Consider the following 21550-nt stretch of genomic DNA (forward strand, 5'->3'; position numbering starts at 1 on the left):
TAGCGCACGTGGCAACCCCCCGCGTTTCCTTGCCTCCCATCCACCGGACCCCGTCCTGCGCTTCACTTTGTTTAGGGAGGGGCTGCTCACTGCTCATTGCTCATTGCTCATCGCACACTGCTCAACGCTCATTGCCCTATATCCCACCCAGCCGCAGGACTCCACTGCCGCCCGCGCCCCGCCCCATCTGGCCGCTTGCGCGCCCCATCCCCCCTCGATGGGGCCCGCCCACACCGGGGCCTCCCCCCTCCCGCCCACTGCTTTCTCAACGGCCCCGAGCCGGGGCTGCCCTCATTGCATACATAGTGCGCCTTTCCCTGCTTTTCTAGTGACCTAGCGTTCCGCACTGCCGTTTGGCCAGCCCATGCTCCCGTACCGTTGTGTTTCTCCCCAATGCGCCATGCCACTTTGCCAGTCATACACACGTTTCGATGCGTGCCCTGTCAGCTGCTTGCGTTGCATGTCGCCTTGCTCCACCCCTGTTTTATTGCTTTCTCTGCTTTCGCCCGGTTCCCGTCCCGTTTCGGCGGGGAGTCTATGTTGCAAGCTAGTTCTTGCTTTACCAGACTTTAAGCCCACACAAGCACAAGCTCGCATACTACCGACAGCCCTCCAAAGGCCATGCCTGCCATGCGTAACACTGCCGCACTGGCCTCTCGCCACCGCAGGAAGCTGGCCGGGTGGCGGCGCTGCCAGTAGCCGTGGGCTATGCAGGCGAGGCAATAGAGCACGCTCCAGACGAGGGTGGCTGGCGGCATGAAGCGCCAGCACCTGACTGACCCTGACACCGTCCAGAGCTGCAAACAGGAAGGAAGCGCGCAGCGAGGCTCGAGTCCCAGTCCCGCCGCCGCCGCTGCCGCCGGCAAGGCCGTCTGCCGGCGCGGCGCGCTGCTGCAGCTGGTCTGCAGCTGGTCTGAATAGCTCCCCGTTGCGCAAGGAAGGCCTCACATAAGTGTGCAACTTACCAGGACAGCACGAACAGCCAAGCGGTCCCTATCTGCCCAACCCCTGTTGCGCGCTTGTACGAAGGTGTTAGCTGAGAGGAATGCGGCTTGCGGCGGTGCGAGGGAGGCGGTTGTTGTTGAAGTTGCCTCGGTGATCGGGCCCCAGGGCTGCTCCGGCCCCCGTTGACCCTGCGAGCCCATTTTGTAGGATGCGGCCAATTCGCCGCCTCGCACGAGGGGGGAGCGATTTGGGGTGGCCGGCCCAACCCCGCCGCACACCTGGCGGTAGCGACGGCGCAAAACTTAAAAGGGCGTGGTGATACATCGCCTGCTAAATAGCCTGGGCTCCCCACGCCGTGTATGAACTTAAATGCGCCAGGAAGGTGGAAACAAGCATAGTCCTGGACTCCATCATGGCCCCTTCATCTGGCGGCTGCATCAGGCCGCCGCTCCGCCGCCGCCGCCAACAAACCTCGCCTGGGGCACCAGCTGGCCCAGCAGCGGGTGCGCCCGCAGCCTGGCCGCGTCCCCGGGCGCCAGCGCCATCTGGGCAAACAGGCCCTCGCCGTAGGGGGCCACGGCGGGGCGCACGATGGCCATGTCTCGGGCCCGGGGCAGCGACAGCTGCTGGCTGTGGGTGGAGGGCTGGCCCAGGCCCAGGTCCAAGTCCTGCAGGGCGGGCGGTGCAGCCGGACGTGTGCGTGGATGTGCAAGGTGGAGCGTGGCGTGGGGTGAGAGGCGGCGGCGGCAGCAGGTCTCCAGCCAGCAGGAGGCCGCCAGGCTCGATCAGGCTCGGCTCCAGCATCCGGGCAGCCGCCGGCCTGCTTCGGCAATGCCGGCACGCCCCCATGCCACCGCAGGCTCCAGTAATACTGCAGTCCTAAAGCAGTACCACGCCAGCCTTGCCTGGCTGAAGGGCATGTAATTGACGGCGCTGGTGATGCTGGGCAGCAGCCGGCCGTACACAAACGACAGCATGCGCGGCACGGGCGCCGCACACAACGCCTCCGTCTCCCGCAGCGCCGCCAGCACACGCTCCTGCATGCAGGGGACGCACCGGGGCACACAGCCAGGCAGCAGGCGGTTGTGCATGCTCAGCAGCTCTGCATGGTGCAGCGTAGGCTGCTGCAGGATTTGCCACCGGCTGGCAGGCCAGGCTGCTGTCGGAACAACAGCCATACTGCTGCATGCATGCACAGGCGCCGCCTCACCGGCTCGCTCCGGAACGCGGCCGTGGCCCGCCGGATGGCGCCCGCCAGCCGCGCCAGCGCCGCCACCCAGTCGCCGTCCGCGGGCTGCTGCGTATTGGCGGGCAGGCTGACCTCCAGCATGCGCACAGCGTTGCCGAAGTAGCCAGGCGGGGTGGGCATCTGCGGGAAGGGAAGGGTGTTGGGAGGGTGTGTGTGTGGTGTGCCTGCTGGCTCCTGCTGTGCCAGCGTTCCAGCCTTGCCGCGCTCCACTCTCTTGCCGCGGCTTACCTGGACCATAACCATCATAATCCGTGGCGCCACCGGCAGCGCGGGCCGCCCGCGCGCGGCGTGCAGCAGCAGCGCGCAGGCCGCCTGCACAGCGTCGCCGGTGGTGATTGGAGGGTCTGCCTGGTTGCCCGCTGCACCGGGCACCATGGCGGCAGGGAGACACATGTGACACACTGTTGCGATCGGCACAAGCAGCTCAGCAGGCGCTGTGCTGCTGCACTGCACCGCCTGTCAGCAGTGCAGCAGGCGGCCCGGGCGCGTCTGGCCGAGCCACTGCTGGCGGCAGCAGCTGGCAGCGCGGCCTGCCGGCCCGGGGCTCCGCGAGGCCTTGCTGCCGCACCTGCCGCCAGCCGCTTCAGCTCTGCCACCTGGTCTCGAGGGATGTGCAGCATGATGAGCGCCATGGCGTGGCGGGACGGCGCCAGCGCCAGGCTGGCCAGGCGCAGGTAGCCGACGAAGGAGGCGCGCACCCTGAACGGCGACGGCGGCGGCGGCGCGGCCTTGCTTGCGGCGGCCCTGCAGGCGGCGGCCGCGGTAAGAGGTTGGTGCAGTGCCTGCAGCGCTCCAGTGTTCAGCAGCATTGTGCGTGGGCAGGCCAGTGCGCCGGTTAAGCAGCCGGCTGTGGCAGGCGGTGCAGGCACTGCGGAAGTGGAAGGGGCACCCTCAGGGTGCAGGCTGCACCCGCCCGGAAGCTGCCGCACCCGCCCAGAAGCTGCCCCGCCATGTGCTCCGACGACAGCAGGCGGCGGTCGGTGGGGCGCAGCAGGTGGGAGGGATCGGGCGCCTCGCCGAAGGCGGCCTGCCGGTAGCGTGCCGCCAGGTGCGCCATCAGCGCCGGCCAGCGCACCCCGTCTGCGGCTTGCTTGAAGCGGGGAGGGCAGCAGGGGCGAGGTGATGTTGCCGTGGAAAGCGCTGGGCATCCCTCCGTCCCTCAGGTGATAAAGCATGGGCGGTGTGCTGCTGCTGCGCCTCGCCTGTGATAACATGGCACAGCGACACGGCCAGCACGTCGCCATCCGTCAGCCGCGTGAGGCGCACCCGCATCAGCGGCTCCCTGCCCGCCAGCAGTGCCCTGCGCAGCAGCGGTGGCAGCGGTGGCGGTGTGTGTGTGGGTGGTTGGAGAGTTGAGCACGCGATGGTGGTAGCGCGGGAGGGAGGCGAGTGGGCACGCCTCCAAGCGCGGCTAGGCTGAAGCCCCACAGCAGCAGGCGGCAGGCTCAAGCCGGGCTCACCGCCTGGTGGGGTCCAGCTGGTCGATGTAGAAGGGGAGGGCCGGGTCGGGCACGGTGACGCGGTCCCGCGGCCAGGTGGGGGGCCCCATGGCGGCAGCCAGGCTGGTGCCGCGTGCCTCGGCCACCGTCAGCTGCGCGCCGCCGCCGGTGTGGGCAATGTGCAGGCTGCCCAGGCGCAGCCCCTTCATGCGGCCCAGCCTGCAGGGCGTGTGCAACGACAAGCACGTGACTGGGCAGAGCTTGACTTGCCGGCCGACGACGCGCGCAGGGCTGAAGCAAAGCTGCAAGCATGCATGCTCGCCTGCCGGCCAGCTCTGGCAGGTCGGCAAGGGTGGCTTGCAGCGCCGCCTCCAGCGCCTGCTCGTCGATGCGGGCGCCTGGGAAGCCCCATGCCCGGCAGGTGGCTGTCATGACAGTAATGGCATCGCAGCTGGACAGCTCGGTGCGCGCAGCGGTGGCGGCGCCCTTGGCGGCGCCGCTCGGCGCTGGTGCAGGCGCTCCGCCTGCTGTAGCAGGTGCGTCAGGCAGCGGCTTCACCAGCTTTTGGGAGACGACGGTCACGCCAGGGGGAGCTCCTTGAGGCGCAGGCGCCATGTCGATCTTGCTTGCTCGAGAGGCGTGCGAGCGTGGGTGCTGAGCGAGGCTGCTACTCGTTGTGAGTGTTCCAGAGAGCAGAGGATTCACAAGGAGAGGAGAGCAGGAGGACTAAAGAGCTCTGGCCTTGCCTCGTTTGCCCAACCCAACCCGCCCGCCGCCACCCAACCCAGCGCGGTGGCTCTTGGGCAGGCAAACGAGCTTGTTGCTGCTACCTGATTGCCACGTCTCCCGCAGTGGGATATGTTACACAGGGTACCTGACATGCGTTGCTCGTGGCGTCGAGCCCAGCAAGCTGGCCGACACGATGGGGAGATGAGCAGGCACCGCCGGATAATGGCGCGGCGGCAACCTCAAACTGCAATCAATCAATGCTCACTAAACGTCCTGCATGAAAGTGTGGCTGGCCGCAAAACGCAGCTGCTGCTCAGCGTGCAGCTCAGCGTGACAAGCTTTAGCGCTGCCGAAGGAGGGGCAGCTTTTGCTCATGGGTGCCCGTCCGGCGGCGCGGGCGCCGCCGCCGTCGGCAGCGGCAGGTAGGTGCCTCGGAAGGGGGCGGGGCGGATCTGGGTGAAATCTGGGGAGGAGCCCTCCCTGAAGTCCTCATAAGGAAGGTCCCCTGCGCCGCAGGCGGCGGTCCCCCGGGACAAGGCCGTTAGAGGTGCAGGGCCGGGCTGCAGGGCTCAGGTGAGGTGAGCCAGGGAGAGGTGCGCTTTGCAGCCACACAAGGCTAGCCCCGCACCTGCAAAGTCGTACTGGCGTCGGCGGCCGGGGAGGCGGGAGACCACAGCGTGCACAGCGCGCTCCACCTGCACCGCAGCGCATTCTCACACCTTTGTGAAACCGTGGGGGCGGGTACCGTGGGCGCTGCAATATAGGGGCGGCACAGTCCCTGTCCGGCCTCCCCACACCTCCACCTCCTGCTCCATCCCTGGCAGCCCTGCTCACCTCTGGGAAGTGGTCATAAATGCGCTCCCGGGAGGCCACCAGTGCTGCCACCACCGCTGCCACCACCGCCAGCACGACAATGGTGGTCGCCCAACCGTGGCCCGAGCTGTGCTTGCTGCCGCTGGCAGGTGGCGGCGGAGGGCCGGGCGGCGCGGGGGGCACGTCGCCGCCGCCGGGGGCATCTGGCTGGGAGTGGGGGTCAGCAGGCTGACCGCCGCCGCCGCCTTGGGTGCACACCGAGGGGCTGGTCTTGGTGCACTGCCACCCCGGCTCCACCTGCAGACAGGCAGGAAGGCAGGCGGGCAGGCAGAGGCTGGGTGCGAGTGGTATGCGCGCCGCTGAAGCTTGCCTGCCCACTCTGCAGGGAGGAACGCGTGGTGGCCAGCACAGGGCCGCTCGCCTTGCACACTTCCGAGCAGCCGCCCAGCCCAACCAGGTCGCCATTGTCGCACTCCTCGAGCCCCTCCAGCAGGCCTGCGGCGCACGTCAGCAGTGGGGTCCGGTTGGGGGCACACGCAGCCTGCCCCGCAGACCCTCCCCGCGCTGCTGCCTGCCCTGCCTACCATGTTGGCAACACAGGGGGCGCAGCGTGCTGGCCGCCGCCGCCGCTCACCGTTGCCGCACACGGACAGCCAGCGCACCACCTCCCATCGAGGGTCCTCCGCTGCGGTGAGGTCGTGGCCGTGGCCGGTGGCGTCGTGCACAGTCCAGCCCTGCCCCTCGTCAAAGTTCCTGCGGGCGGCATGAGGAGGAGCAGGGCAGGCGCGGGCACAGCGCAGTTTGGGGCTCGCTGCGGTCTCACATGATCAGCACTGCTCCCACAAGCAGCAGGCAGGCAGGGGTTGGGCAGGACGGGAGCCGCATTTGAGGCCCCAGTGCAGTGGCTCAGATTGCACAGCTTGCAGCATGACCAGGTGTCCCTCCACACTGCTCCCAGACGCAGCAGCAGGAGGGGTCGAGCCGCAGGCAGGAGGGGCCGGCAGGGTGCAGCCTGGTAGGGCGAGCAGAGGACAGCCCACTTTCCTCCACAGCCCACTTTCCTCCCCCCTCACCAGTAGGCCACCAGGTCGGGGTGGTGGGGGTCCACGGCAGGCGAGTCGAAGCGCTCCCCCGTCATCCCCTTGCGGAACAGGTTGGAGCGCATGCCATCCTGGATCTGCACCGCGTGTTGCCAGAACAGGAGGCATTCACCTTGCAGCACTGAGCACCAGACTGTTGTAACGCTTGCTCGGGTGGTGAATGAGTTGCAGGCAGCGGCTCGGTGTGACGGCGGCCCATCACCCGAATCAGGCGCCCCAGGCAGCCGCTCAGCAGCAGCCGGTACCCACCTCCTGCTGGCTGCGGGCCGTCTTCCACAGCCTCATCTCGTCGATCGTGCCGAAGAAGTCCTATTTCGGGGTAGGTAAGAAAGCGCGGCTGTTGTGCCATGCATGCTACAGCACAGGTGGCGGGCCTTGCCTAAGCGCAGGCACGCATGCACCGACGTCACGTACAGTTCAAATGTACTGCAGGCGCTGCCCCGCCCCACCTGTGCGCCATACTCCAGCTCCCAATCGTCCTGGATGTTGCCGGTGGCGCCTGCAGGGGGGGCAGCCAGTTCCGAAGGAGGACCGCCAGTCTGGCTGGCAGGCGCCCAGCGCTGCGCCAGCACTCGCGGGCATGCCACGCTCTGCATCCCAGCAGGCGCCGCATCCTGCCCACGGCTTGCTCCAAGGCAGCGCACCTTCATCCGAGTCGAAGCAGCCGCCCTCGCAGTCCTGCTCCCGCCCCACCACCAGCGTGCCGCCAGGCGGGATGGTCTTGCCCCTGCCGCGCACCACAGACCACACCTGCGAATGGGCAGGTGGGTGGGCGGTGAGGTGAAGGTTGCCCTGCTGACTCGGAGGGGCAGCCTCAGAGAGAGAGCCCTGCCGCAGTAGTGCCGCCAATGACAAGCCTTCTCCTCTACCCCTGTCTCACCGCGCACATAGATTCAGAACACACGCACGGTGGCGGCGCAGCGCACCTTGACCCTGCCATCCGCACAGCACAGCGCAGCGCAGCACAGCGCAGCACCCCACAGCGCAGCACCCCACAGCGCAGCACAGCACACCACAGCACACCACAGCGCAGCACACCCCGCCCCACCCCACCCACCTCCCGCCCGTTGTCGTACAGCTTGACCTGGCCGTCTGAGGAGCGCCAGGTGACGGCGATGTGGTGCCAGCGGCCGTCGGTGGCGCCCAGCCCACTCAGGTGGTCCTGCAGGCCCCCCTCATCCTCCATCACAGACACCCCCCAGGAGTTGTAGTTGAAGAGCAGGAAGGAGTTGTCTGCGGTGGGGGTGGGAGGGCGGATGGGTGGTGAGGATGGGCGGGAGGGGGGGAGAGCAATCATCCTCATGCTGGGGTTCCGGTGCACGAAGCGCATTGCGGTGGTGAGCGGAGCGCGCGCCCAGCACAGGGGATGCGGCAGCCGGCGGCTGTGCCCGCTGGCCTCCCAACCCCACCCCCCCACCGCCTGCACCGCGCCGCCAGCCTGGCAGCGCCAGCGTGGCAGCGCCAGCCCGCCTCTCACCAGCCTTGGCGTAGCTGCTGCCGCGCGAGGCGTAGCTGAACGGCACGCCCTTGCGGCAGCTGTCTGTGCTGGCCATCCAGAACTCCAAAGTGAGCTCGGTGGAGGGGAAGTCCTGGCAGCAGGGGAGCATGGCATGGCAGCAGGGAGGAGGCTCAGGTGGAGGGGGAGACAGGGCACGCGCAAAAAAAAGGAAGATAGAAGGCCAGGAAAGCAGGAGGCGGGGACATGATGTGGCGGAGGAGCAGGTGGGGACGGCGCAAAGAGAGCAGAGCTTCTGAGCCCTGAGTGCGCCAGCAGGTTCGGCGCACGCCACCTGCCAGCTGGCACCCCACCTTGAAGTCTTTGAGGATGAGCACCTGCATGCAGGAGGGCGGCGGTAGGGGCGGTGTTGGAAGCGCAGCAGCACACGCCGCGCGCCCTGGCTGCCCGGCAGGCAGCAGCGTGCCCCGCCAGCATGCTCCAGCCACAGCAGCCGGTCGGCATCAAGGCATGTGCCTGATCCGCGCAGCAGGGCAGCGACGCTTGCTCTGCCCTCTGGCTGAGAGGAGGCGCCTCTGCCCTGCTACACTGCCAAGCAGCAGGCCTTTGTGCCGGACGAGCATTCGTTCAGGGCCTCTCTGAAAACGTGGAAGCTGGATCAGTGCCTACACGCCTGAGCGCTGAAGAGCACAGAGCCCTCGGGCCCGCACGCCACCAAGCGCCAGGATCACCTGGGCATGCGCGACAAGCTTGACAGCCAAGCTTGCAGGCACAGCCCAAAGTGATCCCGGCACGTGCTTGGTGTGCAGCCTGCCCTGCTGCCAGCCGTCCCTCAAACTGCCAACCCGCGCGCACGCTAGTGCACCCCCACATGCAAGCTCACACCACCACCGCTGTTGGCACCACACGCGCACGCACAAACACCCCCAGTAAAAAAAACAAATCCACAACACTGCACTTGCTGCACTTGAGCGCGCACACACACGCACACACACACACACAACCTCCCACCTGCTGGTCGCTGAGGAACATAGCGTACCCAGCGCTGCCGGGCCAGGGCGGCATCATGCGCTTGCCGTCGGGCGTGGCCAGCGGAGCGGTGGAGTAGACCCAGGACGGGGCGTCTGCGCCCAGCAGCAGCGAGTTGGCGGAGCCGGCGGGCCCGCTGCCATCCACCCTGCCCTGTAGGCGGCAACACGTGCACAAGCACGAGGGTGTGCCGCCGGCGCTGGCTGGGTGCAGCGCCAGCCCAACACCCTGGCGGCCTCTCTGGCTGTCCACCCCTTCAACCACCTGCGGGGAGCATCAGCGGCAGGATGCGCCAGGCAGCTGCAGGGCGCGGCGAGCAGGCACGCAGCCATCAGCTTGCCTTGCCGTCGGGGGTGCGGGCCACCTTGGCGGGGTCAAAGCTGTAGGAGGCCACCAGGCCCTCCTGGCTCGGTGGGTCCCTGGCAAACATGCCGGCGGCGACGTCCTCCCTGCAATCCGGTGGCAGGCGGCAGGCTGGGGCTGGCAGGATGTGGGTGTTCGGGCCTGGCGGGGCCATCCACACAGCAGGGCCAGCCCGCTCAGCACAGGTAGTTGTGGCTGGGGCCCTAAACCCTTCCTCAACGTTGTTAACAGATGGAGTGACCCGCCTCACTTGCTGAGCACACGGCTCCACACCCGCAGGCCGGCCATGTCGCCGTGCAGCGCCGACTCGGGGCTGAAGCAGCCGCCTGCGGGAGGCAGCGGGATGGCAGGCCAGCACAGCATGGACCACAGCGCGGCTCAGCACAGCACAGCACCGGCTGATCTCACAGCGCAGCATGGATCACAGCACAGCAGGACCACAGCGCAGCACAGCACGCAGCGCTGCGCACCGTAGCAGTCCTGCGACTGGCCCAGCACCAGCGAGCCGTTGCTGGAGCGGCTGGTGCGGGCGGCGATGTGGCTGTCCACGCCGCCCCGGCTGGGAGCCTTGACCTGCGGCGCGGGGTGCTCGCTTTGGTGGGGTGGCAGATGGCCAGACGGTAGCATGGAGCGGCCTGGCAGGGAGGCAAGCAGGCACCTGCGCTTGAGCGCGGCCGCCAGCGCATCCCCTGCCACCACTTGCCTGCACCTGGCCGGCCTTGGACACCCAGAAGGGCGTCTGTGGCTGGCCGTCGAGGTAGAGCTTCACCTCACCGCTCTCCCAGGCCCAGGTGACGGCCACGTGGTGCCAGCCGCTGTCTACCCTGCACCCAGCCGCGGCGGCAGGCCGGAGGGGCGGTCGGCGGCAGCGGCATGCCCAGGCTTGTGGCCAGGCATTCAGTCAGGCGGCAGGAGAGACCCCGCAGGCGATCTGTAGAGCAGCTCGCGCATGCCGGCAGCACCAACTGCCCCTCCCAGCCTGGATCATAGCCTGGCACGCCCACCAGCGGCAGCCTCACCAGCCCGTCAGAAAGTCGACCCAGTGGTCAAACCGCTGGCCGTTGCCCTCCCGGTTGGCGTTGATGTGGACGCTGATGGAGCCTCGGGTGGAGAAGTCCTCGAAATCCAGGTGGTGGGAGCCCTGGCAGGCGGGAAGAAAGTGTGGCGGTGGTGAGGATAAAAGGAGGTGCGACGATGGGAGGAGGGAACAAGGGAACACAGCGGTGTGTGTAAAAGGCAGCAGCAACAAGCGGCGGCAGCGGCAGGGCACAGGCCGGGTGCGGATGGCAGGGCGGGCTGTAACAGGAGACGGACAGGCACCAACCACGCAGCTGCCCGAGCCCAGGCAGGGCGCAGGCAGCAGGAAGCGACGACACCATCCGAAGAGAAGGTGTGGCGCGCAACCATTTCATTGTGGGGCCGTCTTCGCGCCGAGGAGACGAGGAGGCACCCACCCACCTTGTACTCGTCCATGTACTTTTCAATCAGGATGGCATCGTCCAGGAAGGCGGTGGGGGACAGCGAGCCTGCAAGGCAGGGGCAGGCAGCAGCGCGGCGGCAGCGGGTGGACCGCTGGTGCCGGCAGGGACCACAGCAGGCCCAGTGGACCGCTAATGCCGGCGGGGACCACAGCAGGCCCAGCGGGTCACATCGTGCACACAACTGGCTACCGAGGTGTGCCCGCAGCAGAGGCGATGCTGCCAGGCAGGCGAGGCTAGGCGGCAGGCAGCAGGCCCCTCGCTATGCCACCACAGCGTGGGCAGCCCCAGGGCAGCAGGCACTCGCCCTCCTCGTGGCCGAACGCAGAGAAGGAGAAGAACTCGGCGTTGCGCTCGGGGGTGGAATTGCGGGGGGTGTAGGCGGGGGTGCGAGCCCAGAACTCCACGCTCAGGTCCCTGCCAGGCACACCAGGTGAGGCAAGGGTATGCAAGTGCTGTGAGAGTGGGTGCTCGAGGCCCACGGCTTGTGGCAGGTCATGCAGCTGGCAAAGGGGCTCCGTAGCTGGACCCTCGGGAGGGCTGCTTGGCCTGACAGAAGTGCTGGCAGCAACAGCAGGCCCCCCGGCGCCTCCACCTGTCTAGCATGCCGGCAAAGCCCTGCGCCATGGCATAGTTGTTGCGGAAGGTGAGGGCCCCCGCCTCCAGACGCCCGCCGCCCTGCAAGGAAGATGTTAGAAATAATGGCATGCATGTGTGCCTGGGGGCTGCACGGAGGCAAACAACCGCATGTAAAAAGGTAAAGGTAAAGGTGGGGAAGAGCCTCCACAAGCTTCACTTCCCGGTTTTAACGTCTAGCTTTAGACCATTATTTGATCTGCCCGACGCGCCAAGTGCAGTACCCCCCACTAGTAGTGAATGGGTCCCGGGGAGGCCTGTGCCGAAGCCTTGGCGATTCTATTAGGCGTTCCCGAAGGAATTGGCTTGGATTGGCGCTGAGCCGGTCAGCTATGCCGCGTTTGTCCTCACAAAGTTTCGACATGGGAGGAATCGAACCTGTGCCCTCTCGGAGGGTTTAGACACTAGCTCCAGCGCCTTCAAAGAAGGCCTTTCTTAGCCGCGGCATGTGCTGTATGGCCAAGGGCCCTGCACTGCCCAGGCAGCGCTTGAATTGCACCTGCTCGATGGTCTGCATGCTGGCGGCGGGCAGCGTGATGAGGTGGATGTCGTTGCCGCGGCCGCTGCTGTCGCGCGCCACCAGCGTCTCCCTGCACGAGCACGCGACGCACCACGGTTGGAGCGAGCGAGCAGCCGAGTGGGCTGCCGGCCAGGCTTGAGGCAGAGATCCAGTCTCACGGCTCGCCCCTTTGGCGCTGCGTGAGCTTGCTGCGGTTCCACCAGACAGATGCTCCAGGCACTGCTGGTACCTGTAGATTCCGTTCAGCTCCGGGTCGTTGAACTTCCAGTAGGCGGCCAGGTCCTGCAGGCAGGGGGTGCAGCGGTACATGTGGTACATGTTAACCCCATCAGTGCGAGCAGTACAAACTTGGGGCAAGAGGGACCTGCGGCAACCGTTCTTTGGCTTGCAGCCGATGAACCCGCCTGGCCCTGGCACTGTCAGCAGCATGCCACCGATGCATGGAGAAGACAGTGCAGGCCACACGGGCGTCACACGGCAGCTGTCGGCAAAAGCAGTCGGCGCGGCGAGCCATGCTCAGAGCTGCCTGGAAGCCTTGACGAGATCGCCCCGCCAGCGGCTGTGCACCAGGCACCAGCAGGCCGCCATCCACCCAGAATTGAAAATGCACCCCAGCAGCAGTGGCACTCAGTCTCCTCATGAGCACAGCGTGTGGTGGGCGGCGCGAGCGCTCGCGCCTGCACTTAGGGTGCCAGCACGGTCGCTGTGCACGGGCCCCATGCAAAGCCACAGGAGACAGCAGGCAGAACAGCGCCAGCGCCACACGGCAGGAAAGGCTGCGCCCGGCAGGCGCGCACAGCAGCACATCACGAGGCGCCAGCCGGCGGCAGGATGCTCTTGGTGTGTGGCGCACGTACTGTCGGACCCTGACGCACAGCGGGCCAGGTGAACCACTCCTGCGGAGCAGCCGCTGCAGCAGGCTGCGACCTGTGCTGTCACTGCATGCACCTGTGCCATGCACTGGCAGCACGGGCTGCACCCATGGTCCTCTGCAGCGGCGGTCCTCAAGAGAGATGCATGCGACGAGACATGACTGCATGCCGCCTCACGAAAAGCCCGGGGCGGTTCAGAGCGGGGCACGCCTGGCAGCCGCGGCCGCTTTACCCATTGTAGCGAGTGGCTGCCAGCGTGGCGCTGGTGCAGGATGGTACATCGAAGGCGAGGATCCGAGCAGCAACACCAGGCCTGTGAATGGCCTGGTACTAAGCAGCTGTCTGCAGGGTGGCAGCTGACAGTCGCATGTCAGCTGCCGCCCTGCCCAGTTGCAGCTGTGTGACAGGCAATGTACAGCCAGGGAAGCTGCTTGGATGCTCATCACAGGCGACGCTGCAGCGGGTCAACCGCCAGCGGCAGCAGAACGCTCCCAGAGGCCCTCCCCACCCACGGACGGCATTCCAGCTGAATGAAGCGAGCGCTTCCACAGTGCACGGCTGCGGCGACAAAAGGCCGCGCCGTCGCACTGGCAGCTGCACGCCATGCCATGCGCAGGCATGCCGCCAGCAGTGCACGGCTGCGGCAACAAAAGGCTGCACTGCGCAAGCGCTGCAGCGGTCAGCAGGTGGCAGCCTGCCAGCCCACCCAGCGGCCCTCTCGGCAGAGGCGTGTACCTGTCCCAGCTACTGGGCCTCAGCTGAGCAGCACGGCGGGAAGAAAGCTCACCGAGTGGTTGTCCAAGCCAGACGCATCCCGCATGTGCCTCAGGATCTCCGCCTGGGTGCGGGCTGTGCGCCACACGCGCACCTCGTCCATCTGGCCGTGGTAGCCCTGGCCCCTGCAGCGGGAGACGAACGGGCACACGCCGCGCACTGCTGCTGACCGCCTCGCTCCCTGCTCCCAGTGGCTGCAGGGCTTCCACGGGGCCACGGCAGCCCTCTCGCCTTGCCCACTCCCAGCCTCTTCCACTCCCTCCCGCCCAGCCAGCCCAGCCAGCCCGGCTTGCCTGTCGGTGCAGCCGCCGTAGCAGTCCTGCTCGGCGCCCAGCATCAGCGCGCCGCCGGGCTGCAGCGGCCTCGTCTTGTGGGTCACCGCGGAGGCAACCAGCAGTCCATCCCAGAAGATCTGCAGGAAGGCAGGCGCAGGTGAGGATGCAGCGGTACTGCACTAGTGGCTGTAGCCTTCCCACACGCCACCCCAGGGCTGCACGGTGAATGGTTGCCACAGCCTCGCTCCCCAGCGGGAGCTGGCTGCCGCACCAGTAGAGGCGCCCGCTGCCTGGTGTCGATTCAGGCGCGGCGCCCTGCAGGGGAGCACCCTTGCCGCCCACCTGCGTGAGCCCTTCCTTGGCCGCCTCCCACGTGACTGCCAGGTGGTGCCACCGCCCGTCCCGGGTCACAAAGCTGGGCAGCTTGGCGGAGTGGTTGAATGCGGCGGTGCAGGAGGAGGCGGTTGGGTCGGGCCACAGGTCGCTGCAGGGGTAGAGCAGGCAAGGCGAGCAGTCTGCGAGGTGTGCAAGGTGCGCAGTGTATGCAGGAGCGCCGGCAGCCTGCTACTAGTGGCCTGTGGGACGCTTGCCGCCGCCGCCGCTCACATGTACTCGAAGTCGTGGCAGGCCACCACCTGGCTGGGGTCAAAGATGACCTGCGGGCGGGAGGTAGGGCACAGGGGGGTGGCAGGCGGTCTGCCAACTTTGAAAGTCCAGCGAGGGGAGCCACTGGCAGCTAACAGACCGAGAGTGTGAGCAGGTGCCACGGCCCCTGCCGGCCAGCCAGCCTGCCAATCCAGCAGGCAGGCAGGCGGGCGGGCGTGCTCACAAAGTGGTTGAAGTCTGAGGTGCGCTGGTGGGGGTCGTCTGAGGTGGAGTCGAGTGCGTAGGAGAAGAGTGCCGAGGCGTGGCAGTAGTCTGCGGGGCAGGCGGGCAGGCGGGCAGGCAAGAATGTTGCGGCGCTGGCAGCCCACTTGGTAAGCGGCCGCTTTGAGTGTGTTGGGGGCGAAGCAGCAGCGATGCCGCAGGCGCGGCACACGTGTTGGCAGGCAGGCGGGCTGGTGCAGTTTTCGGGGCAGGCGGCTGGGCCTGCTTGGGCGGTAACACCCTGGCCCAGACGCACCTGTGGTGGACAGCCAGGCCTCGAATGTGAAGGCATCGGAGCCTGCAGCAGCCCAGCGGCGACGCGGCGGCGGGCGCGGTCAGCTAGGAAGCCGCCCGCAGCGGCGGTACCAGTGCGGCAGGGCAGGCGTCGCTCCGCGCCTCGTCCCAGGTCTCCAGTGCTGCTTCTGGCCTTCATCTAGCTGCTGGCATGGCTGGTGGCGTGGCTCAGCAAGCTTTATTAAAGGCTCACCCAAGTCTCTGAAGCCCTCCAGCAGCACGCCATGGTCGCGGAAGAGCAGCGCGTGGCCGGCGCCGCCGGGGCGCGAGATGTCGGCGGCGGCGGGGCGCGGCACGGCGTCTGCAGTGGATGAAGCAGCAGAGGTGGTGGGGCATAACGAGGAGCCGAGCAGGCAAGGGAAAGGCGGCGGCGGCAGCCCTCGGAGCAGATCGGCGGCAGTGCCCGCGGGCGAACTGAGAAGGCGAGCCGCAGGCGCCGCTGCCAAGACCCCAGCCATGCAGAGCTGCTGCTCTCGTGCTCGGCTCTGCCATCCCACAAGCTGGCAGCTTCGAGCAGTCCAAGGGTTCTCTGCACCTACCCAGCCACACCGCCAGGAGGCACACCAGGGCAGGCCCCAACCCCTGCCGGCTGCCCACACTCATGGCAGCACCAGCGCTGGGCAGGAGGGGTGGCTGGAGGGAGGAGACGAGTGGCGCCGGGTGTGGCGACCGTCACAGCCTCTGTACGCGCCACAGAGCTGCTATACACGCTAACGCAGCATGTGAGCGGCCGGGAAGGCCCTCCGATGCCTGTTCCAGGGCGGGGCGGGCTGGAAAGATGTGGGCGCCAATGACCTCCCCATGCAGGCAGCCTGGCCCGCCAATCGCCTGGTTCTCAGTTACTTCGGCATCCCCGCACCCTCAATTCATCCTCACGCGCCTCGCAGGCCCCGTCCCAGGCATCGCTGTGTTGAGCATTCACCCTGCGACCTTGCCAGCCGCCGCGGCGCCTCGCATCAATCTAGTGCAGCACCGGGCTGCTGAATGCCGGCGGCAGAGTATGTCAGCCCCGAGAGGCTGCGCTTGGACGGCAGGTTCGCGCCGGGGGGACGCCAGCGCCCGCTCACAGCCCTGCATGGGTGCAAACACATATGCGGGAAGCCGATCCGCAGCGCCGCCAGTGCTGCCGCAACGTCCACCTGTGCCTGGCGACCGGCCGCCACCTGCTGCCGCCCACCGCCCCGCCCTGCGCACGCTGTGCAGGCGGCCCAAGGAGCTGCGCCAGCTGCGTGCCGAGCTGGGGGTGCTGTCCTCGGCTGACGGCTCCGCGCTCTTCGAGATGGGCAACACCCGGGTGCTGGCGGCGGTGTTTGGGCCAAAGCCGGTGGAGCAGCGCAGCCAGGAGGACGAGCGGCGGGCGATCGTCAAGTGCGAGTATGCCATGGCTTCCTTCAGCACAGGTGCGCATGAGCGGGAGGAGCGCCCGGATGGGAAATCGCTGCAGTGGCAGCGGGGAGCCCGCCGGCAGCAGGGCAGAGTCGCATGCTGCCGCCGCTCGCGTCGGTGTGCGGATGTGGGCGTTGGCGTTGGCGTTGGGACCCGGGCTGCTGCCATTTGGCGCTGGCTCGTGCACCGTGCGCCACCCAATGGCCGCTTGGTGCGCACCCCCGCCCCATCCCCACCCCATCCCCGCCTGTCCCTGCGCTCCAGGCGAGCGGCGGCGGCGCGGCAAGGCCGACCGGCGGGCCACCGAGATCGGCATGGCCATTCGTAACACCATGGAGCAGACCATCCTCACAGAGTTGCTGCCGCGCTCGCAGATAGACATCTACGTGCAGGTGTGCTGCGGGGGGTGGCTGCTGCTGCAAAAAAAGAAACCACACCGCCTGCAGCTCGCCCTACCTTGCAGCAACAGCGCCGGAGCAGCGGCAGGCCCGGAGGCCGGTGGATCGCGACTCGTGACCCGGCTGCCGTGTGGTGTGCCCTCCACGCCCCCACCCGGCCGCCGCGCCTGCAGGTGCTGCAGGCGGACGGCGGCACGCGGTGCGCGTGCATCAACGCGGCGTGCATGGCGGCGGCGGCGGCGGCCATCCCCATGCGCGACCTGGTCGCCTCCTGCGCCGCGGGCTACCTGGAAAGCACGGCGCTGCTGGACCTCAATTACATGGAGGACTCGGGGGGCGGGCCCGATGTGGCGGTCGCCATACACGCAAACCACGAGGACCGAGTGGTACTGCTGCAGCAGGACAACCGGCTGTCGATAGAGACGTTTGAGGAGGTGCTGGAGCTGGGGGTGGCGGGGTGCCGCGCCGTGGCGGCCTTCATGCGGCAGCAGCTGCTGCAGCACACGCGGGCGCTGGCGGCGGCGCGCGACGCGGGCGACGAAGCGGAGGCGGGCGGCGGCGGCGGGGATGAGGAGGGGATGGAGGGAGAAGACTTCTGACGCTGCGTGCGCTTGTGTCTGCCGCTCGCTCCGCCTCCCCGCCCCGCCATGCTTCCCTGTCCTGGTTGTTTCCCTGCTTACACTTGCGTCCTGCTACACTTCGCCAATAGACTTCCCCAAAGCAGAGCTCCCTGCCGCTCCAGCAGGGGCAGCGCGGGCGCCGCCACTCCACAGCGGTCACCCTGTGAACAGGGCTCCGCGCGGCGCGGTGCGGGAGGGCTGCGGGATGCGCATGCGCCCCTCCAGCGGCCGCGTGCTCTCGTGGAAGCGAGCCGCCTCCGCCAGCCCGTTCTCAGACACAAACCCAGAGGCGCCGGCGGTGAAGAAGTCGCCAGACAGCAGGCCCTTGCGGCTGTCGATGGCATGGGTGGCGGAGGGCGGCGCCGGCGCCCTGCACGGCGGCGTGGTGCTGGCACCAGCATTGTGGGCGTGGGCATTTTCGCTGTCTAGGAATCTCCCCGCACCTCCCCGCACCACTACGCACCCCCCCGCGCCACTCCGCACCACCCCGCACCCCTCCGCACCACCCGCACCACCCGCACCCCCTCTGCACCTCCCCGCACCACCCCTCGCACCACCCCGCACCACCCGCACCTCCTCAGCGCCTGCTGGCTGGCGGCGCCCCACGTGGTGAGGGCGGAGGGCGGCGGCGGCTCCAGGCACACGTTGTGCTGCGGGCGGTGGCCGGTGTACCCTGGCACGCGGCCCCGCGAGTGCTGATCCAGTGCCTGCATGAGGGCATCCTCCTTGCGGGGCCGCGGCGCGGGCTGCTGGCCAGCTGCCGGGCCACGCTCTGGCGCCGGCGCCAGGGCAGGTGCCACCCCCGCGCTCGCGGTGCCTGCGCCGGCATGCGGCCACCCCAAGCACAGTTGGAAAGGAAGCACAGGGGGTGAGGAGCTGGAATGAACGGAGCTCGGCCTGGCTTCCTCAAGCACCTTCCCTCGTGCAACAGCTCACCGGGCGAGCGCCACGGCCGGGCGCCGACGATGGCCTGCCAGCTGCTGCACCGCTCCACCGCCGCGCCGCTGCCTGGGGACTTGGGGCTGCCGCCGGCCGACAGGGACAGCGCCGCGTACCTCTCTGCAACGGGCAGCTGGCTGGCCGCCGCGGTAGTGAGGTAGCCGGGGCGCACCGCCGCGATGGCAGGCCTGTGTGCCGGGGAGCAGGGCGCCGAGGCGCTACCGCCGCTGGCGCCGCAGCTGCCGCCGATGTCGCTGCTGTTCCGGAGCAGCAGCTCCGCCTGGTAGGTGCTCTTGCCGATGCCCTTGTCGGCCGCGGCGGCGGCGGGGCTGGTGGCGGCGGCGGCTGGGGGGCGGCGCACGCGTGGGTCACGGCTGTAGTCGTGTTGTGGGTCGATTTGGAAAGCCGAGCCGTGTCTGCAGGCAGGCAGAGAGGAAAAAAGAGCAAGAAATAAACATGAGCTCCCCAGGCAGGAGTGGTGGCAGGAGAGGTGCCAGCCACTCTGAACCTCCCAGCCCACCCGACTCACGTCGTGCCGCCGGCGCCGTCTGCCGCGGTCGAGGGCCGGCGCTCTGCGGTGGCCAGTGGCGCCGCCGGGTCGCGCTCCGTGAGCTTAGTGTGCCGAGTGGGAGGCACGCACGCCGCTCCAGGCGTGTAGCCCTGGTAGCCGGGTACGGCGTCAGGCCGGTACGAGAGCGCGTTGCCGCCGGCGCCGGCGGCGCCTCGGCCCGCCGCCCGCCGCCGCCCCCGCAGCACGGCCCCAGGGGAGTACGTCATTGCGGCGGCCTCCCGGGGGGTACCGGAGGCTGCTGCGCTTCCCCTGGCGTGGCCCGGAAGCACAGGGGCCCTGGTCAAGCGGTGGCAATGTTGTGGATGGTTGGCTGGTGGTGGTCCTGCTGGGGCTGCGCTGCGTGCCAGGGACCTCTTGAAGTCGGTTGCGATTGGCGGAAGGCCGTGCGAAAGGAAAAATGGGCCTACTGCCTTGCTGGCGCCCAGCTGGGCCACCAAAGCCCTGAACGGCTTGCGAATGCAGCCTCTATCCCATGAATTGGATCGATGGTGTTGCTTGTGAATGGCGAGACAGTGGAGGCCGCGGGCCTATTGGAACACCCCCGCCTGCGAGCCGCCTCTCTGCTGTTCCTTGCGCAGCCTGCTGCCCTGCCGGCCGATGCCATCATTCTCTATGCGTGTCAGGGAGAGGAGGCGACAGCTGAAAGCAGCCCGGAGGCGCAGGACGCCGACAGGCCAGGCAGCTCGGCGGTGGCGGGAGCGGCGGCGGCGGCAGCTGGCGGAGCCGAGCCACCGCTGGTCCTCAGCTCCAGCGACGCAACAACCTGCCTGATAGCCGCCCTTGTGTCCTCGTCAGAAAATACCGACGGAGGAGGAGTTGCTGCCCGCATCGTGCATCATGATGAGAGCACCACGCTCAGCCCGGCAGCGCTGCGGCAGACAGTGGCGGGGCTGGGCCCGCGTGCCAAGCTGTGGCTGGCAGGCGCCTATGCCGACGCCGGCGGCGTGGGGGCCCGCGTGTCCAGCCAGCTGCTGGGATTTCTGCAGCACTGCGAGGCGGCCCTAGATGTGCGGCTGTGCTGCGTGGGCACCCACAACACCGCGCCAGACGGCTCACCCCGCTGCACAGCCCTGGCTCTCGACCTCGCCACCCTGGCGGCCTGCCCAGCAGCGCCGCCACCAGACCAGCGCGGCCCGCTGCTGCCGGCCCGCATGGCGCAGTGGGCCTGCGCCGCCGGCAGCGCTGCTGTTGGAGCAGGCGGCTGCGGCTCGCTGCGGAGCATCCGCTTCTCGCCGCCGCCGCGACAGCTGCGCATGGAGCTGCGGCACGGCCGGCCGGCGCCGCACTTGCTTCGCCAAGCAGCCTGGCTGCTCTCCCTGGATGACCAGCAGCTGCTGGAGCACTGGTCTACTAGCCCGCAGCACGAGCCGCCACACTTTCCCGCAGGTGCGCCGTTGGCCGAGAAACGGGCGGGCTGTGTGCAGTAGGTACCTCATGCACAGCTTGTCTGCACTGCGGTGTTGCTGAGCAGAGCACCGTGTCCCCGCTGGCTGACGCAGCCGTAGGAAGCTTCACCTGCCCCCGCCAGCCCTGCCTGCCTGATGCAGACATGCGCGCCTCCTTTCGGTGGCTGCTGGAGCAGGCTGGCCCCATCCGCTCTGTCGCACACAGCTTTACATGGGCAGCCGGCAAGTGGCTGCCGGCAGAGGCGGCAACACAAGCGGCTGCAAGCGCCGCAGCAGCAGGTGCAGATGCAGCGATGTTAATGGGAGGCTTGGCGCGGTGAATGGCTGTGCTGCTGTGCATGCCTTGTAAATTTTTGTTACACAAAGAAGTATGGGGCTGTGCATTCGGATGTGAGTATGTGCAGTGCCAACTGCCGTAGTCATCATGCGTCGTCGTCGAAAGAATGCATGTGCGGTGCGTTGTTGTGGTTGGTGCTGTGGGAGGCGGTCTGTCCAGTGGGCTAGTGAAAAGTGATAGTACACCTGTGCCGTCATGTCCGGGAGGCAGCGCTGGAGGGCAGCCTCAATCGGCTGTCAGTTTGATGGGTGGCGTCGAGGCTGCACAGCGGTGTGCGCTGCTGCTGTGCTGTCAGGCGTGGTGCATGGCGCGGCGGCGGTCTGCGGGCCCCGCCGCCGCCGCCGCCTGCGCCAGCTGCACCCCCAGCTGCATCTCTGTGTTGCCGGGGTCAAGCTGCAGGCCTCTGCGGTAGGCGGACAGCGAGGCGCGCAGGTGGCCCAGGCACAGCTGCGCCGCACCCAGGCGGGCCCAGCCGCGGGTCCTGCACCGCAAGGCACGCGGCATGTCGGCACACGCGAGCAGCGTGGCTGCACTTGGCCGGACCCTGTGCCTGGTGCGGCTAAGCATCCAGCAGGAGCAACAGCATCTCTGCCTCCCCGCAACCCTCACCATTCTGGGTTGAGCTTGGTGCAGTGCATGGCATCATCCAGCGCCTGCTCGTGCCTGCCGCTGTGCAGGCAGGCGGCGGCCCGCAGGTCGTACACGATGAAGCTGTCCGGCTTCTCGGCGGCTTCCTGGCTCAGCAGCCGCGCGGCTGTATCGTAGTCTTTGAGCTGCATGGCTCGGGTCGCACGCAGGATGCGCTCGTCGGGTGATGGGCCGGCGGCCGCGGCGCGCCGCGGGGCGCCTGCCTGGCCTAGCACCGCCGTCCCCTGCACGCTTTGAGAGAAAGCTTGTTGATTTATTTTGTGGTTGTGGGTTCGTCGTTTCAGTTGAGAAAGTGGCAGGGAGAGCCAGCCAGCAACCAAACCCACCGCCGTCAGGTCGGCATGCCGCGAGAGCTGCTGCCACGCCAGGGGCGGCATCGGGAGGTACACGTGCAGCCCACTGAAGC

The 21550-nt window shown here is 68.1% G+C and overlaps 3 protein-coding genes across 3 annotated transcripts; 2 read left to right on the forward strand and 1 right to left on the reverse strand.

The window, feature by feature from the left end:
• Positions 1-569: 569 nt before the first annotated feature.
• Positions 570-15442, reverse strand: CHLNCDRAFT_54474 (hypothetical protein; the record flags this gene model as incomplete). The annotated part of the gene is made up of 39 exons (XM_005844568.1): positions 570-797; positions 966-1223; positions 1431-1613; positions 1800-1982; positions 2156-2314; positions 2423-2553; positions 2763-2938; positions 3124-3284; positions 3407-3494; positions 3655-3852; positions 4991-5003; positions 5082-5472; positions 5606-5670; positions 5810-5928; positions 6249-6352; positions 6525-6584; positions 6725-6774; positions 6920-7025; positions 7333-7508; positions 7753-7864; positions 8085-8108; positions 8743-8913; positions 9125-9209; positions 9374-9449; positions 9594-9696; positions 9833-9947; positions 10143-10264; positions 10582-10649; positions 10873-11018; positions 11197-11279; positions 11737-11827; positions 11987-12039; positions 13417-13815; positions 14021-14162; positions 14285-14334; positions 14508-14596; positions 14802-14843; positions 15033-15140; positions 15379-15442. The coding sequence occupies 39 exons, from the start codon at positions 15440-15442 to the stop codon at positions 570-572; spliced, it is 4992 nt and encodes a 1663-aa protein (XP_005844630.1).
• A 393-nt stretch (positions 15443-15835) lies between these two features.
• On the forward strand, positions 15836-17156 carry CHLNCDRAFT_12102 (hypothetical protein; the record flags this gene model as incomplete). The annotated part of the gene is made up of 4 exons (XM_005844469.1): positions 15836-15873; positions 16043-16239; positions 16490-16617; positions 16797-17156. Coding segments are annotated over 4 exons (723 nt in total), but the record flags the coding sequence as incomplete, so codon positions are not given.
• A 2082-nt stretch (positions 17157-19238) lies between these two features.
• On the forward strand, positions 19239-20180 carry CHLNCDRAFT_138942 (hypothetical protein; the record flags this gene model as incomplete). The annotated part of the gene is made up of 1 exon (XM_005844470.1): positions 19239-20180. One exon carries the CDS (start codon positions 19239-19241, stop codon positions 20178-20180), a length of 942 nt encoding a protein of 313 aa, XP_005844532.1.
• Between the last annotated feature and the right edge of the window lie 1370 nt (positions 20181-21550).

The sequence above is a fragment of the Chlorella variabilis genome (genome assembly GCF_000147415.1).
Source record: "Chlorella variabilis unplaced genomic scaffold CHLNCscaffold_22, whole genome shotgun sequence".
NCBI lineage: Eukaryota > Viridiplantae > Chlorophyta > Trebouxiophyceae > Chlorellales > Chlorellaceae > Chlorella > Chlorella variabilis.